Source organism: Diachasmimorpha longicaudata, chromosome 4 (assembly GCF_034640455.1).
Source record: "Diachasmimorpha longicaudata isolate KC_UGA_2023 chromosome 4, iyDiaLong2, whole genome shotgun sequence".
In the NCBI taxonomy this organism is placed as follows: Eukaryota; Metazoa; Arthropoda; class Insecta; order Hymenoptera; family Braconidae; genus Diachasmimorpha; species Diachasmimorpha longicaudata.
The window spans coordinates 5,327,104-5,342,096 of record NC_087228.1 but is presented as its reverse complement, the minus strand read 5'-3'; the positions used below and the strand labels follow the sequence as shown (position 1 = coordinate 5,342,096).

Sequence of the window (14,993 nt, the reverse complement as noted above, 5' to 3'; positions counted from 1 at the left end):
CGCGGCGAATAATTGCTGATTTTTCCTGGAGTACAGAATTCTGAAAACTTTTCCGCCTGATCGGCTGCGGTTTAACTACGTATACGGTAACTGCTGCAGTTTCTGATCAATTGAGCGGTGGTGGGAATGAAAGGCGCATCTTTTAACTTGAACTGTGGATATTTATTAACAATTATTGATAAATTTGGTGGAGTTGAGCATTCGATAATCGATTGAAATCGCAGGTCTAAGGAATTTAATTTTAAAGCCATTTCTGATCGACGGTTTATGCGTGGGGGAGTTTCCGATCACGATGTGAGGTAGTTTCTAATCACGAAAATATGGGGTTTAACATTCACGGAGAAATTCTTGTTTGATATTCCCAGCCGATAGCTGATCACTGATAACTGAAATACTGTTCATCTTGAGAAATTCAGGAACTCAGTCATCACTGCTCCATTGATATATAGTTTATATCAATCATTATTGTCACTGCAGATCAATATGATCATCAAGACAAGAGAAAACTATATGAATATTCAAGTTGAATACCACTGATTAACAACTGGAGCAGCTTAGAATTTTGTATGAATTTCTGATTACAGAATTATATGTATTGAAGTACTAATTGGCGTGAGCTTTTTAATATTCCGAGACATTTATTATTAATTGAAAATGGGATACCAATTATTATCACATGATGAAATACCACTGCTAGAAATGCACTTGCGCTGCTACTTCGCTCCCCAACAAACCACCGAAAATGGCAGCTTGTCAGGTCCATGACATTTCACGATTTATTTTGACAATCTCTCGAGCCTATTGGTCACATGATTCCAATTAAAAATTAAACTAGAATCTCCATTCTTTTCTCTATCGCTGACAAAACTGTCGATAATTCCCTCAAAACTCACTAAATCGTCAAAAATACGGATCAGTGATCAGAAACTACTCAGGAACAGAAATACCCAGAGTTACCTTAATTATGGGGTTTCTTGGTAATCGATCTATAGTTTAGGCGATTGGTTTCGTCTTGATCGGCTGATTTGTGTATCTGGTGCAGTATGAGCCGGCCCTGCATGCTGTGATGTTCATCTTTACTACTTTGGCTTTTAAGAATTATCACCGAAACTGTGAGGGCTCTCACGCTATGGCCTGTGTAGCCCCAATCGATCCAGGAGGCCCTTATTCATTCTCGGCTGATGAAAGATGCAGATCTTACGGAGGGGAATCATTAATAGTCATTTTCCGGATCAATGGTTGCGGTAATCGGCGTTTCTCTCAACCGCAAGACGCTTGAGAGGATAATCGATAAAAAGGATCGTTGGCTTTATTGTAATATTTCCTTTGATTTGGATCGATGAAAATGGGTAAATGATGTATTTAATGATGGAGTGATTTTCTCTATTTCAGGATGAATTACTGTTCTTGGTAACAAATTTCAATCGAAAATTATTGGAATTCTTGGATTTTCTTGTTATTAAAATATTCTGGATAGTAATTACTGGATTCTTTCAAGATTATTGAGAATGACGGGTGCGTAGGGATGAATTATGTGGGAATCGATTTATTTCATTACAGGTGATGTCCTGAATTAAATTCACGTTCTTGCGACGACCGGATTTAATTTAATTTGGATCAAGGATCGTATGCGAATTTAATCGATTTCAATCGAGGCGGAAACCAAGAGTTTTATCCAATTTTATGCTTTTATTTATTAACGCAAAATTGAAAAACAAAATTGAGAATATTCGGTGTTATTTAAATTTTAGGATATGCAGAATCATGTTCTTTGTAAACATTTGTAGATTATAAATCCCTAATGGAAAGGGTCTAATTTTCTGAAAACTTATTATATTATGTGTTTAAGAATTCAATCAATATCTAGCGAATTTTTAAAAGAGAATAATAATAAAACCTTTATTGTTTAAGAATTTCATTTTTTAAAAACTCCGGAATTATCTTAATGGCATTTTTCAAATTCTCCTCATTTTCTTTCACTAGAAATAATCTGTCTACTTTTTTTGAAATGTTTAAATGTATTTTAATAGTTTAATATCAATATCCAATAAAATCATTATAAAACGTTAGAAAACCAGTTATAAACGACTTATTCAAATATTTTATGTGATTCATCGTACATTTAAGATGATAAACGTTAAAAACTGCAATTCAATGACTGTTAAAACAAACAAAAAATAGAAATATGAATAGTTTACCCTACGTCAAGTAACTAATAATAAAAAACTGGAAATTCCTGTGATTCCAAATTTTATTAGTAGTACTAATTTCAGTTGCATTAGTTTACAAACTCAAAGTTGGATCCTCGTATTCAATTTTAATTTGCAATGAATCATAAGTTAAAAATATACCACTTGGGCCCCTTCACGTGTCATTTGTCGTTATTCCCCTCAAAATTATTCTATTTCAAAATGATAAAATAACTTTTGTTACATTAATGTTAAAAATATTCCTGATTTTATTTTTTCCAAATGCCTCGGAGCTCAGTCTCATGCCATAAAATACTATTTTTCGCCTGTAATTATCAACCCAAAAATGTTCAAAAGAAACGAAGCCTTTGATTCATGTCCATCAGAACCTCCACTTATGTGCTCCAGTTGTACATATCCACATAACCCCCACACATATACATAAATAATATCCCTATATCCCATCGGTTTGCATCGTCATCATCCCATTGGGTTTTCGGAATCCCAAAGACCGTGATACAGGTTGCCGACAATCGAATGGCCTTTCTTCCATGTGTGTGCGGTAGCTGAAAAAGTGGCTATGCTAAATAATAGGCCGCCTTTGGGACTCTTCCACCGCGTATTCACCGCATAGTTCATTCATGATTTCAGATTCAGTATTCCTTGAGGGAATGGTTGGATCAGAGAAGACGCGCCGTTTGTGTCACAATGTATGCGGACTCAGAGGATCATTTCCCAGAGGACGAATGATCCAGTGTCTCTTACATGCTACGAGGACATTGTACCCGCATTACTGAACCATCGCAAACTCCTTCAGAAGCCAAATGCCGCAAATCATAACCGATGAATATTCCCGTTGGTTCCTTTGATCGACTCATCACAGCGAAAGGTAAATCTGGGAATTTTTAGGGTGTGATTACGATAAGAATTACTGCTGCCTTACAATCTCGACGTGACTGTGGGTCCGAGAAAAATTACTGTGCCGTCGAGGGAAATTTCCTGATCGGCTCAGGAAAACTTCTATATTAGCCTGTAATGAGCGACGACAAGATGGACGTTAAACGGCTGATGCAACAGGTCCCGTGACGGAGTCCAACGTCGGCAATAATCGGATACACTCGGCACTCATCGGTAACTAATCAGAATGATTTAACGAAAAATTAGGGCACGGTACAGTAACCAATGAAGGAATTTTTCATTTAAACTCAAATTGTAAATGATAAACCTTCAAATTTTATAGTGCTGTTTCGTAGATTTTTCGAAGCCACATATCATTGTTTACAAAATTTATCGCATAATTTATGGTATTAACAGGAATTTTTAGGTTTGAATAAGACACATTCCAGTATTTTAGCATTTTGCAATTCGATTCTAGGGCCCAACACAGTCATTTTTCTACGAATTTTTTCTTCGCGCAGTTGAGCCTTTACCCAGTCAGTGCACCTTGATTTCACACGCCCTCAGCTTTCCAAAAGGGTCGTCGAAAATTTGCGTAGACCTTTGGAATTGAGTAAAAAAGGGAAGCGTAAATAAGAGGCAGTTTTTTTACCGGCCTCTTATACCTTTTTTTAGGGTGCTGCTGCGAGGGTGCCTTAATGGCCTGGGACTGAATGGCACGATTACCTCTTAGCCCACCCTCGTAGAACACATTGATGTGCTATACCTCAGGTAAACTCAAGAGGACGACACATTTTGAACATTACCGGGAAGTAGATGGCCGTGATAACGCCATAGAATCATCAAATTTTCAGGAAAACATTTTGAGGAAGTGCAGCGTTTTACATAGTAATTGTACATCCTGGGTACGTTGAGTCCTGTAATGGGCTTTGAGTCCATAGTTATCAGTTTTTGGAAACTGAAGAAAATTAACTATTCGGATAGTCCATTGTGTAGTGCCTGAAGCAGGAGTGTCATCGAATTCAATAATCGTCGATGGAACTACTAATCAGGAGTCCAAATCAGGGATTTGGTACCTTTTCATGAACCTGGAAGACCTGAAGATGTTGGATATTGGCATTCAATAATCCGATGGCTTCGAATCAATTTTGTTTGCTATAATTCTGATACATTCACCCTCTCCTTCATTTAATAGGATTGTAATCAGACCAGGACATGATGACCGGACCAGGACCAGGGCCAAAATGTCACATGAGAAAATCTCAAACATCGCAGCGAAGATTATGACGAGAAGATGATAGAATCATCAAGTTTTCATGGAATACTTTTAGAGAATTGATAGAATTCCTCAAAGCGATAGTTTGGTAGATTCGGAAGGAACTATTTTGGTCAGCGACTTAAGCAGTTCGAGGGTTTGTGTCCTTGACGTTGACAGCTCTACTGATTCAATCACATTCAGTTTGGTTCCAATGACAAATGATCCCAAGGAAATGAATCTTCCATTTCTCATCTTTTTCCAGGCAGCATTCAACAGAGATATCATTGTGATATGTCAGCTTGTCCCGAGTGACTGAGCAAATTGCTTGACTGTAATGAGGATCTTATGAAGTATCGCCATCCGCTTACGCTGACTGACAGTTCAGGTGAGTGAAGCAGTGCGACACCTTTCGAGAATTATCGAGCAGAGGAAGATGATGATAATACGATTCAATACGTCCATTGAATCTGCTTTAACAACTCGACTATCCCACGAAGACAGTTCCTTCAATCGTGCGGAAAAAGCCACGAAACTGTCTTCATGAAGTCACTGCAATCGAATTTGGTCCGCTCCCTGATGAGGAACAACGAACTGAGCCCTTTGTTCTTCATTCTCCCCCTCTCCCTTCACCTCCTCATTCAAAATTGAGATATTCCTCCGCTAGTCCTGACGATATCTCCGAATTCCTCGAGTCTAATGAGGATCTGATGAGCTGTCGTTCATCGCCAGCTATGACTGATCATGCGAAGCTAACTTCTTCCAACTTGTTCCACTGCCACCAGCCATCATCGGTTCCCCACAAAGAATCCACCTCCGTATACGTCACCATCAAAGATTATCATCCATATCAGTCGTTATCATGCTGATCATCAAATTCCAAACGACAATCCATCTAATTATCCCTTTCAAACCTAAAAATAAAAATAAAAATCCAACCAATCCGCCATTACCTTTCCACCAAGTTGATCCTAGCGTTAATGTTTTTTTCCAACTGACCATCAGACGTGTTTGAGATGCCAGTCTACCCAGATAGTTCTGGGAAGTCCTCAAGGAGAAGTTGCATTACGATATAAAAAGATGAAGGAATCGTAACGGCCTAGTCGTCAGTACCGGTGCACAATCGTGGAAAATATATCTAAATGCTGCACATCCATGTACCTAATATCCATCAAACTGGTTACCAACATCAACCTTCTCCCTCCCCCTTTCCATATGACATAAACTTGTACGATAATTCAATCGTATATCAATAATACCAGACGATTCTAAACGTTCGCAATCACATCCATCGATCCTCATTCCCATCATTTCTTCATTCAGGATCGTTATCGTCTTCCGGGAACTCCTCCTGCCATTTGCACGATTTACACAAACGGCATTAATCAATCCCCCTAATTGAATTGAAAAAAAATATCTTTTCCTTCTTGGGAATACTATTCAATCGATTTGCATAAAGTTGACAAGGAAATTTCTTCAGCCACTCGACTCTCCATTGATAATAAGCTGCCGACCAAAAAATTACCCCAATCATTAGCAAACGGAGGACACGTGCGAGTCAACTTCGGCGGAAGGCTCTTTCCTTCTTTGATGCCGTATGACTGGACAATGTCTTTCATCGTTGAGAGCCTCTTCCCACCTTATTATATCGCTTTTAACCTCGACGATCGTCGCCATCTGCCACCACACCATTTCCTGCTTGTGGAGAGATACCCGATGGTCATTATTATTACCTCCCCCGAAAAAAAACCATAGCACACACATCCACACTGTGGTTTATCTTCGCACCCCCCAAAAAAAATTGCATGGGTCTAATCGTTTTCGTAAATCGCCTCGAGCCATCTCATTTTCCCGAAATTACGAATATTCCTATCTTGAGGAAAGAAAATAAACTGAAAAAGAACGTGAACTCGGTGAATTCAAGCTCAAGGTCAATTGAGATCTTGGTATCCAGGTGTGAAGGGTACGTATCTCACCGTCTACTTCCTCTAATTTTCTCGGTTGAATCGATACGTTGTGAATGCAAAGTACCCGAGGTGAATTGGTGAACGAAGAAGACCGCACACCAGCAAAAGAGAGTTGATACCTCCAGCACTTGGCAGGTAGTCGGATGAGAAAGATAGGGCCACATTGGTTTGGTGTACGTTGAAGGAGATGAAGAAGAATCAGAGGAAGATGGAGCCATTGGAGAGATGAACTGTTCAGTTGCCGGAGACGAAGAAGGAGAGGAAATGGTGGAGAGGACGGCAGTGTTCGGGAAGGACGTTGGGGGAAGAGTAAAGGCCCCGGGCGAGGTCACCCACCGCCCCCACTTCAGCCCACACCCTGATTACCAGCCGCCGAGGGCGGGACACACTGTAATGAGCATCCAAGAGGTGCTCAACTTCGACACGCCAATACATAACTTACGGATCTTATTTAACCCTTTGGCGAGTACATTTTTGGTTGAATAATGAACGAGGTGGTGGAACAAGTGTTGCAGTGGATTTTAGCATGTGTAGAGGGGGTGAAAAGTGGAAGGGAGGGGGATTTTTTGGGGTGTGGGGATGACGGACGAAGGGAAGGGAACCCCTGGACAATGCGGGGAATACGAAAGTAGTCTGTTGGCTGTCGTCGAGACAAGGATGATCGAACGATGTTATTTTAAGTTTTCCATGGGGTGGAAGGGGGTGGGTTACGACCCCCGGTCTACCATCTTGCCCTAATCGACTGTCAGGAACTCACCAGAGGTTTTTACATTGTATAAGTCAGTGGACCCCTGCAGACAGACATCAGCACCCTTCATTGGAGATCAGCGACACGGGATTCCACCCCTCGAGGGTGGATTCAAAATACTTTGAAGGAATGTTGAACACCGACCTGTTGATTCTGGCAAAGCCATGAAAATAAAAGATGATGCGAAAAATCAACTGGGGGGAGTGAAATATATATTTCCTTCTTTTTTTCTTTTCGATGGATTTCTCATGTTGGACCGACCGCCCTCGACGCTCTCGGCTTTTTGAATGTCGTATTTCGTGGTAACGTCATTATCGTTTAAATTTGACTGACCTTGAATTGTTAAAGTTGAAAATGTCCATCAGCAGCCATTATTGCGGGATATTAGCTACGGCTAAGGTAATCATAATCTGGTGGGACAAAACACGAGCTCACGAATCGTATATAACGCTTGAATTTCGTACGATGACGGTGGTATGGAGTTTTTGAGGGGGTAGAGGAAGGGAGAGGGTAAAAAGAATAACAGATATGAGGAGAGGCATTCAGACCGGATGCAGTTTGACTTTTTGCAACCCCCGGGTCGCAGAGACACAGCTCGACCCCAATGAAGATGGATCACTTTGTGGATGTTGAGTAGTTGCCAGGGCTACGGTGAAATTGCGAATGCCGCCCAGGGACAGTTGAATGCAAAAAAAAAAGTGTATTCATGATAATCGAATAAATGAAATGAAATTTGACACGGAATGACGAAAACTCCCGTCATTTATCATTTTTGCGTCAATTTTTTTTCCCTCTCATCTGATTTCATTAAATTTTCTCCGAGTTGTGGCCTCTCCTTTGGGGGATTTTTTTTTTGTTATTGTTGAAAATAATAATGATATAGTCTGTGATAAATTCATAGAACGAGATGATTGCGCGAAGAGTCAATTTCTGTCGGCTGGGGAAACAAAGGAAACAGGTGCATTTGAATTTTTTTTTAGTCTTTTGTTCTGTCAGAATTCCAACGAAATCCGAAGAATTTTGTTACGTTGAATATTCTACTCGCGAATAGTAATAGTGATTGGATTGTTGAATGAAAAAACTCACCATAGGATCTCTCTGCAGCAGTATCACATGAATCTGAAAGAAAATGAAAGATTTTTTTTTTAAATCAGTTGAGTAGTCGATCATAAAGTGAAGCGAAATAATAGAAGTGGTTATAATAATGTTGGTACTATAAATATTGAAACTTTCGCTTTGAACTAGATTCAAACCGCAGATTTTCACCGGACTTTCAATTCATTGTTCTGTTAAAATTAACGGAGAAGTAACGAACGTTAAAAATATAACTATATACAACAGTCTGACGACTTTGATTTCTCAATCAGAACTTAATGAAGAGATTTTAAGGCACTACTAGCTACCATAATGTATTAGAACTCTATGAATATTCACACCTAATCAGAATGAATATTACTATGTTATAGTAATGATTACTATGCGTCGTAGTGATTTTCGAGGGGAAGAAGCTCGATAAATCTAGTAAAAAATACCACTGCACATGGTAGCGTTTACTATAGTATATAGTTAACAACCCCATTGCCAATTACTATACAACATAATAATAAAATCCTATGTAATATAGTTGACCATCAACAATATTACGAAAAGTGGGAAGAATCGCAGAACAATTACCTCCGATAAATATAGTAACCGTTAGCACATGTATAGTAGTTGCCACCATATTGAGTATAGTAAAGAACATGATTAATAAATGATTAGCAGTTATGATATCCGTGATGATAAAACGTTTTATAATAATTTTACATGCAATTCTACTCTTCTTAACTATTACCTCGAATTGTTAATACTTAACTATAACTATTAACTATTCGTAACTATTAACTTACTTTGTTGATAGTTGATAATAGTAGAGAGCAGTAGAGAATAGTACAGAGAAACGTACGTAACATGTAATATATTATATGTATATGGTATATTATATATTATATGTATATTGAATTTTGATTTTTCACTTCCGTATATTTAATATTATATCACAATTATTAATATTCAACCCACCAATAATTTCTCAAATAATTTTCTCTTCACACACCCCGTCTCATCCATAAATTACTCCAGGAATAGAATTTAATGGTAATGAGTGATAATCGATGTGTACAATCACCGCTGCAGGATTAAACTACTCTTGCATTACTCATCGTTTGGAATATTATAATATTATTTCGTAATGTCTCACTCATGTAAATACACTTGTACGTACATAAATGGGGGAGGAAAGGAGGCACCAGAAGCACAGGAGGCCATCAGTTGTCATAAACGCTCGTTGAAATCTCCGGCGGTGCACAGCGTGCTAATGGCCTCATTAGATATTACGGCACCTGCAGGAGTCTACGCACGATTAACTAACCCCATACTATCGCATCTGCCTCTCTTGATTTATCCAGCTTGAGTTTTTGAACAAGTGAGGAAAAAAAAGATATTGAATCGCGCAGTCGTATTTATTTATGCAGCGTTTTTACTGATGACTCAGCTTTACTCGCATGGAAGTCAATTTTCAGAGGTGTGGAGGGGGTTGTCGGGAGTCGTAATGAGGGAGGAGGAGAGAGGGAAGAGACATTTGTATTCAAATATATTTTTCTGCGAATTGCCATCGGACGACTATCGCGAATGCCTAATGACTCCGGCCAATGGAGGCCAACAACGATAGACAGTAAATATTAAACGACTTTCCATACCGTGGGGCTAATTCATACACACGAGAAAATAATTCCCTAAATCAATTATAATTTATGCTTAATTAAATAATATTTTTTAGTTGATCCAAGTATAGTCGATTTTCGATGACAATATTGAGAAAAAAAATATTTTCCCACGGGTCTATGATCTACTGTAAATAGATTAAATAATTAAAAAATGTTTGTCTTCAATAGGTGTACGCATTGTTTTAACAATTACAGCGAGATGGTTGTACTGTATTGAGTCCCTGATGAGCAGGGGGATCCTAACACCTCGTTACGTCGTACGCCCCTGATATTGTTGTGAAGCCGTCCATTCCATAATAACATCGTTACTCTTTAGTTTGTTTGGTAGATCAGTGAGTTTGGGGAAATAGTTTGTGATAGTTAGTAATAGAATTCCTATTAATTGACGGAGCAGAGGTATTTTGGAGATGCCAAAGATAAAGTGAATCAACAATGAGGGAACAGACAAAAAAGATAACACATGTAATGAATTATTAAAATTACTGAATTAGTAAACCCTTTTACTCATATTTTATTCGAAATTTTTATAAGATGTCGAGTGCACATATTGACGATAAACCTTTTTGCGTTCCCTGATCTATCTACAATAGATAATAAAAGGGCGGGAAAATTCATTTCTTATCGATTTTACCATTGAAAGTCAAATATACTCCATCTACGTTTCACCAAAATATATTAGAACCTACGATCAAAGAACACGATTTTCATGAACAACAAACAAATAAAATACAAAGTTGTAAATAAAAGTTATAATGGAGAATAAATCTACTGTAGTCGACAGCATTATCCCATTTGTCCATTACGATGAAACCAAAACGGCGGATATCGACTGATATCACCTTATCGTCTCGATAATAATCAATGAATCAGTAAAAGCCCATTTGCTTTGCTTCCCAATCTCATACAGAGAAAAAATTACATTGACAAAATAGTGATCGTTTAATTGTTTCCTCGCATGCACGGAGATAAATATCTGATAAAAATTAACGCGCCATTCTATAAAAGTGTATTACGAGTCATCATTACCTCATGTCTTTCTCAAAACTTAATATATGATAATTAATTTTTATTCTCGATTAGTTAAATTTTATTTTGATATCCAATAAATTTTACCTTGTGCCACTTATCAGTGCACCTTAATCAAGAGTGAAAGAAATTCCGATAGGAAATTCAAGCGAGAAGAGAATAAAAACTCAATTTTTACGAATTACCAATTAAAATAATATTTTTAATACAGTATATAATATACACTATAAATATATAGTATAAATATATAATATACATGTATAATATACAATATATTGCAACTGAATTTTTCATTATTTCAAATTAATTTTAAGAATATAATTTGTTAACAACCAAATAATCAAAAATTTCATGTGACTTCGTCGTCGTTAAACTATTTCAGCTTTATCATTCGAATTTTCATGATTAATTTTTAAACAGTACTGTTGCCGATAATGACACGGCAAGACACGATAGAAATGTACCACAATGACGCAAACATCCCGAATATATCTCGACTGAAGTGAACAGATAATTTTTTTTTCCAAACGAATGCCGGAGGTCTAGATCAAAATATCGTTCCGCTCGATTCTTCAGCGTCGATTAGAGCCATCGACATAATTAACAACGTACAATAGACTACGAGAATTTCTCATACACCGTCAGGTATATAACCGTATCGTGAATTAATCGATTGAGCTCCTCCGATTCGAGATAGCCCAGAGTTGTTAATCATCACCCATTGGTCGTATACCGATCATTGTTTGTTGTCTTATTTTTTATTATAATGTAGAGTATATTTCCCGAGAAGGATCGACAAGAGGGCATTATTTCCATTTGTGAAATAAATACAGTGACTTAGAAATAACATCGCGAATAGTGACTTGTGGGACAATCGGTTGGAATCGATTTATTGGATTTCTCGTAGTTGTGAGTTTATGGGAGTTGTGAAGGACAGCGTTTACAGTGGCATATTAGGCTCCATTTATCGAAAATTACTACTGACCAATTATCCTCCATTAACTCTTTTCCATCGAAACATGGAGCTGGGATAGTTAGTTCTGTGAAAATTGTTTTTTTAATTTTACAGTTGACAATTCTAGGGTTTTTGTTAACAATTATTTTCAGTTTTTTGGCTTATTGATTCGTTTATTTTATCTAATTGTTTATTTATTTGCATTGCCCCAGTGTGCTATTGGTCATTCGACCTGTTTTTATTGTTTCAGACGTTAATTGAAATTGCCCGCGGGAATGGCCACGAGAGAACTCTAGTCGGTGTAGATAAGGTGATTTATTGCTTTGATATATTTCTGGTATTTTAGACTCGTTTGATGCGAATCGACCCCTCGCGACTCTTTCGTGAGCTCCATGTTTATCTTAGTTAGGGGAGGCAGGGGTATAACGGGGTACTTAGGAGAGTAAAATCGACGTGCAAAATGTTAGAAAACGAGAATGTGTTTTATTCAAACCGAAAAATTCCTATCAATACCATAAATTTTGTAAAACATTTTGTAATTAATGATATGTAATTTCGTAAAATTTACGAAACAGCACTATAAAATTTAAATCAAAAATTTCAAATCTTATTTTGCCTTTCTCCACTTTTTACTGTGTCACACAACAATTTTTCGTTCATCCATTGTGATTGGTTAACGATGACCGCCGAATATATCCGATTATTGTCGAGGTTTAACCCAGTGATGGGGCTTGTTGCATCAGCCATTAAGCGTCCATCTTGTCGTCGCCCATTAAACTTCGAATTCTTACGAGGCTGATATAGAAATTAATCTATTCACTTTTCTCATTTCAGCAGTGTACGCCGCGATTATAACGCGACCCAATATTTTTTATCGAAATCCCACTTTAATAATTCATAGATTTTTCTCTCCTTCCGTCAAATTGGTTATTAAAAAAATTTTAATACAAAATCGTCTCCATCGAAGCCCCTTAGACTGCCCCTAACGTCATTTCAATGTCGAAATAATTCACCAGTTCAATCGTACCGGATCGAAACGATCGGTAGCATCGATAACATATCGATGAATCGACATGACTGATTTACTAAGTATCCATCCTAGTAACAAGTTGACCATGACTCTTTTCCCATGACAAATCTACATGTTCCACGCGTACGTCAATAAATAAAACAAGAAAAAAAAATCAGACTTTGAAGATGTGACCCCTTTGATTTCATTGACATATCGAAACTGTATCGATATGGCATATTCGTGGACTTCCCCTATCTAGCGCCCACGTTGTCGACTCACGGAAGCGAGTGAGTCACTTTGGCAAAGAATGTGTAGGACGGCAGATGAGATTTAAGATGTATGCGTACACATCCACAGCCGACCGCCACGAGAATGAAAGTCGTCGCTTAGTGCGTGAAGAAAAGCCGGAAACCACTTGGAAACGTATCTGTCACCATCAATGGCGAAAGTGATGAGTAAAAACGTAAGGAAATCATTTTTTTTTATTCTCAATCAGCGTGGAGTGAAAGAAGATAAAATGCTTGAAGAAAATTATGTAAAAAAAGCTATTATCAATCAAGCATTTACGTAAGATGATTAAAAAAACTGGTGCGTGGAGTCCCTCCGCACGATAGAAGTGAAACTTCGGAAGGTGAAATTGGGTACATAAGAGGGTAAATAGTGTGTTGTGCGTTGAGGTGAAAAAAGTGGTGTTTTAAGGGACGACGTGAGATTAGGTGAAGAGAGCACGTGATGCATAATCGGGATTTTTCAGTAATTATTCTTGTAAAAATAACATCGAGAATTATCATGTTACCCTTCCTACCTATTCCAAATCCTATCAAACGACTCCTTGGACGTCACAAGATGGACAACAACAAAAATAAATAATCAGGCTTGCCGGTGTGGCTGGCGCTGCTACCACGTCAGCGTTTGGACGGTGTTTTTGACGGAGGGCCTCGGCTACTATTTTCCCGGACGCGCATCGCATTTTTCCTGAATACGAAGTTTATCTTGTAATCATAAAAATAGCAAAAAATACTGTAGTTCAGTTCCATCGAAGCAAAGTGCTTTTTCCCAAATTCGATTTATTGTGCCAACTGAACTGTAATGAAGTGGTCGAAATAGACCATTAGAGTTGGCTCTTGAAAATAATCATATTCTTTTTGTTCTCGCCATTTCATGAAATCAGCATAACGTTTTAAATATCTCACTTGCGATTTATCAGGGAGAGTATCGTTAAAATAAATTTGTGCTTCTTCCAGTATTTCGCGAGGTATATCACAGTCATCACTCCTCATCAATTGGGTAATTAATTTCCAATTCGTAGTTAATTACACATCACATATTTTGTGCTAATAATTTCGAAGAGATTATCAGGATGCGATGTATTACACGTTAAAATTTGTGGGCAAGTGGACTTTATTAAGATGGAGTCATCGTCAGAATGGAATTTTTTATTTTAAAATGTGTTTTCAAATTACGAGACATTGAAAACGTTGGTGGGACCCGGGGTCTAGCTATCACGGACCATGAAGACAGTCTTTTCTAAATAAAATTAGTTCATTTTCACGCCGGTACAGCAGAACCTCATTTTTGTACCTTAAAACGATCCAAAAAGTACTACTTTTCTGCCCCGCGTTCGGAAAAATGTGTTTTTTGTAACGCTACCATCGCGGAAGGTCCTTTAGGTATTTTCACGTCAAAAAACATTCGCATTGAATAATTTTAATTGTAATTAATTCAGAGAATCGAGAAACTCCGAGGGACATTAGAATACCAACGAATCAAATCAGCCTATTGAGCGGCTAGAGTTGTATTACGCGTCAGTCCCACTCCCCGGAAAGTACACACGAGAGAAAGAAAAAAAAAAATTGGAGTCCGGCAAAATGTTATACACTTGCGAATAAGGCGCCGGTGTGAGAGTGTTTGAGCGTTAGGCTGTTGCGACAGCGCGTGTTGCCTAGAGTCGACGAGTCGAATAAATTATGGCTTTACGAGAGCAACGCTCCCTTCCTGCAGTCCATGAATTGTTCTATGTATGAAGAAGGAGAGAGAAGAAAAATCAATGGTGGAGATTTGTCAGTTCTTTTGATATATAGCAACGGGTAAAAACAATTACGGAAAAGGGGGAAATTGTTTGGGTTGAGTTATTTGGTCTTTAACTGCTTTCAGACCAATCATTTTTCGAGGAAAATTC

General features: G+C 37.9%; 1 protein-coding gene across 3 annotated transcripts in view; it reads right to left on the bottom strand.

The window, feature by feature from the left end:
- The window catches only part of LOC135161107 (POU domain, class 2, transcription factor 1-like), a 123,906-nt gene that overhangs the window by 94,243 nt on the left and 14,670 nt on the right, over window positions 1–14,993 (bottom strand). For all 3 annotated transcript variants that reach the window (XM_064118399.1, XM_064118398.1, XM_064118400.1), the window contains exon 2: window positions 8,143–8,175. In XM_064118399.1, coding sequence (XP_063974469.1) covers window positions 8,143–8,175 — 33 coding nt within the window. The remainder of the gene's footprint in view (window positions 1–8,142; window positions 8,176–14,993) is intronic.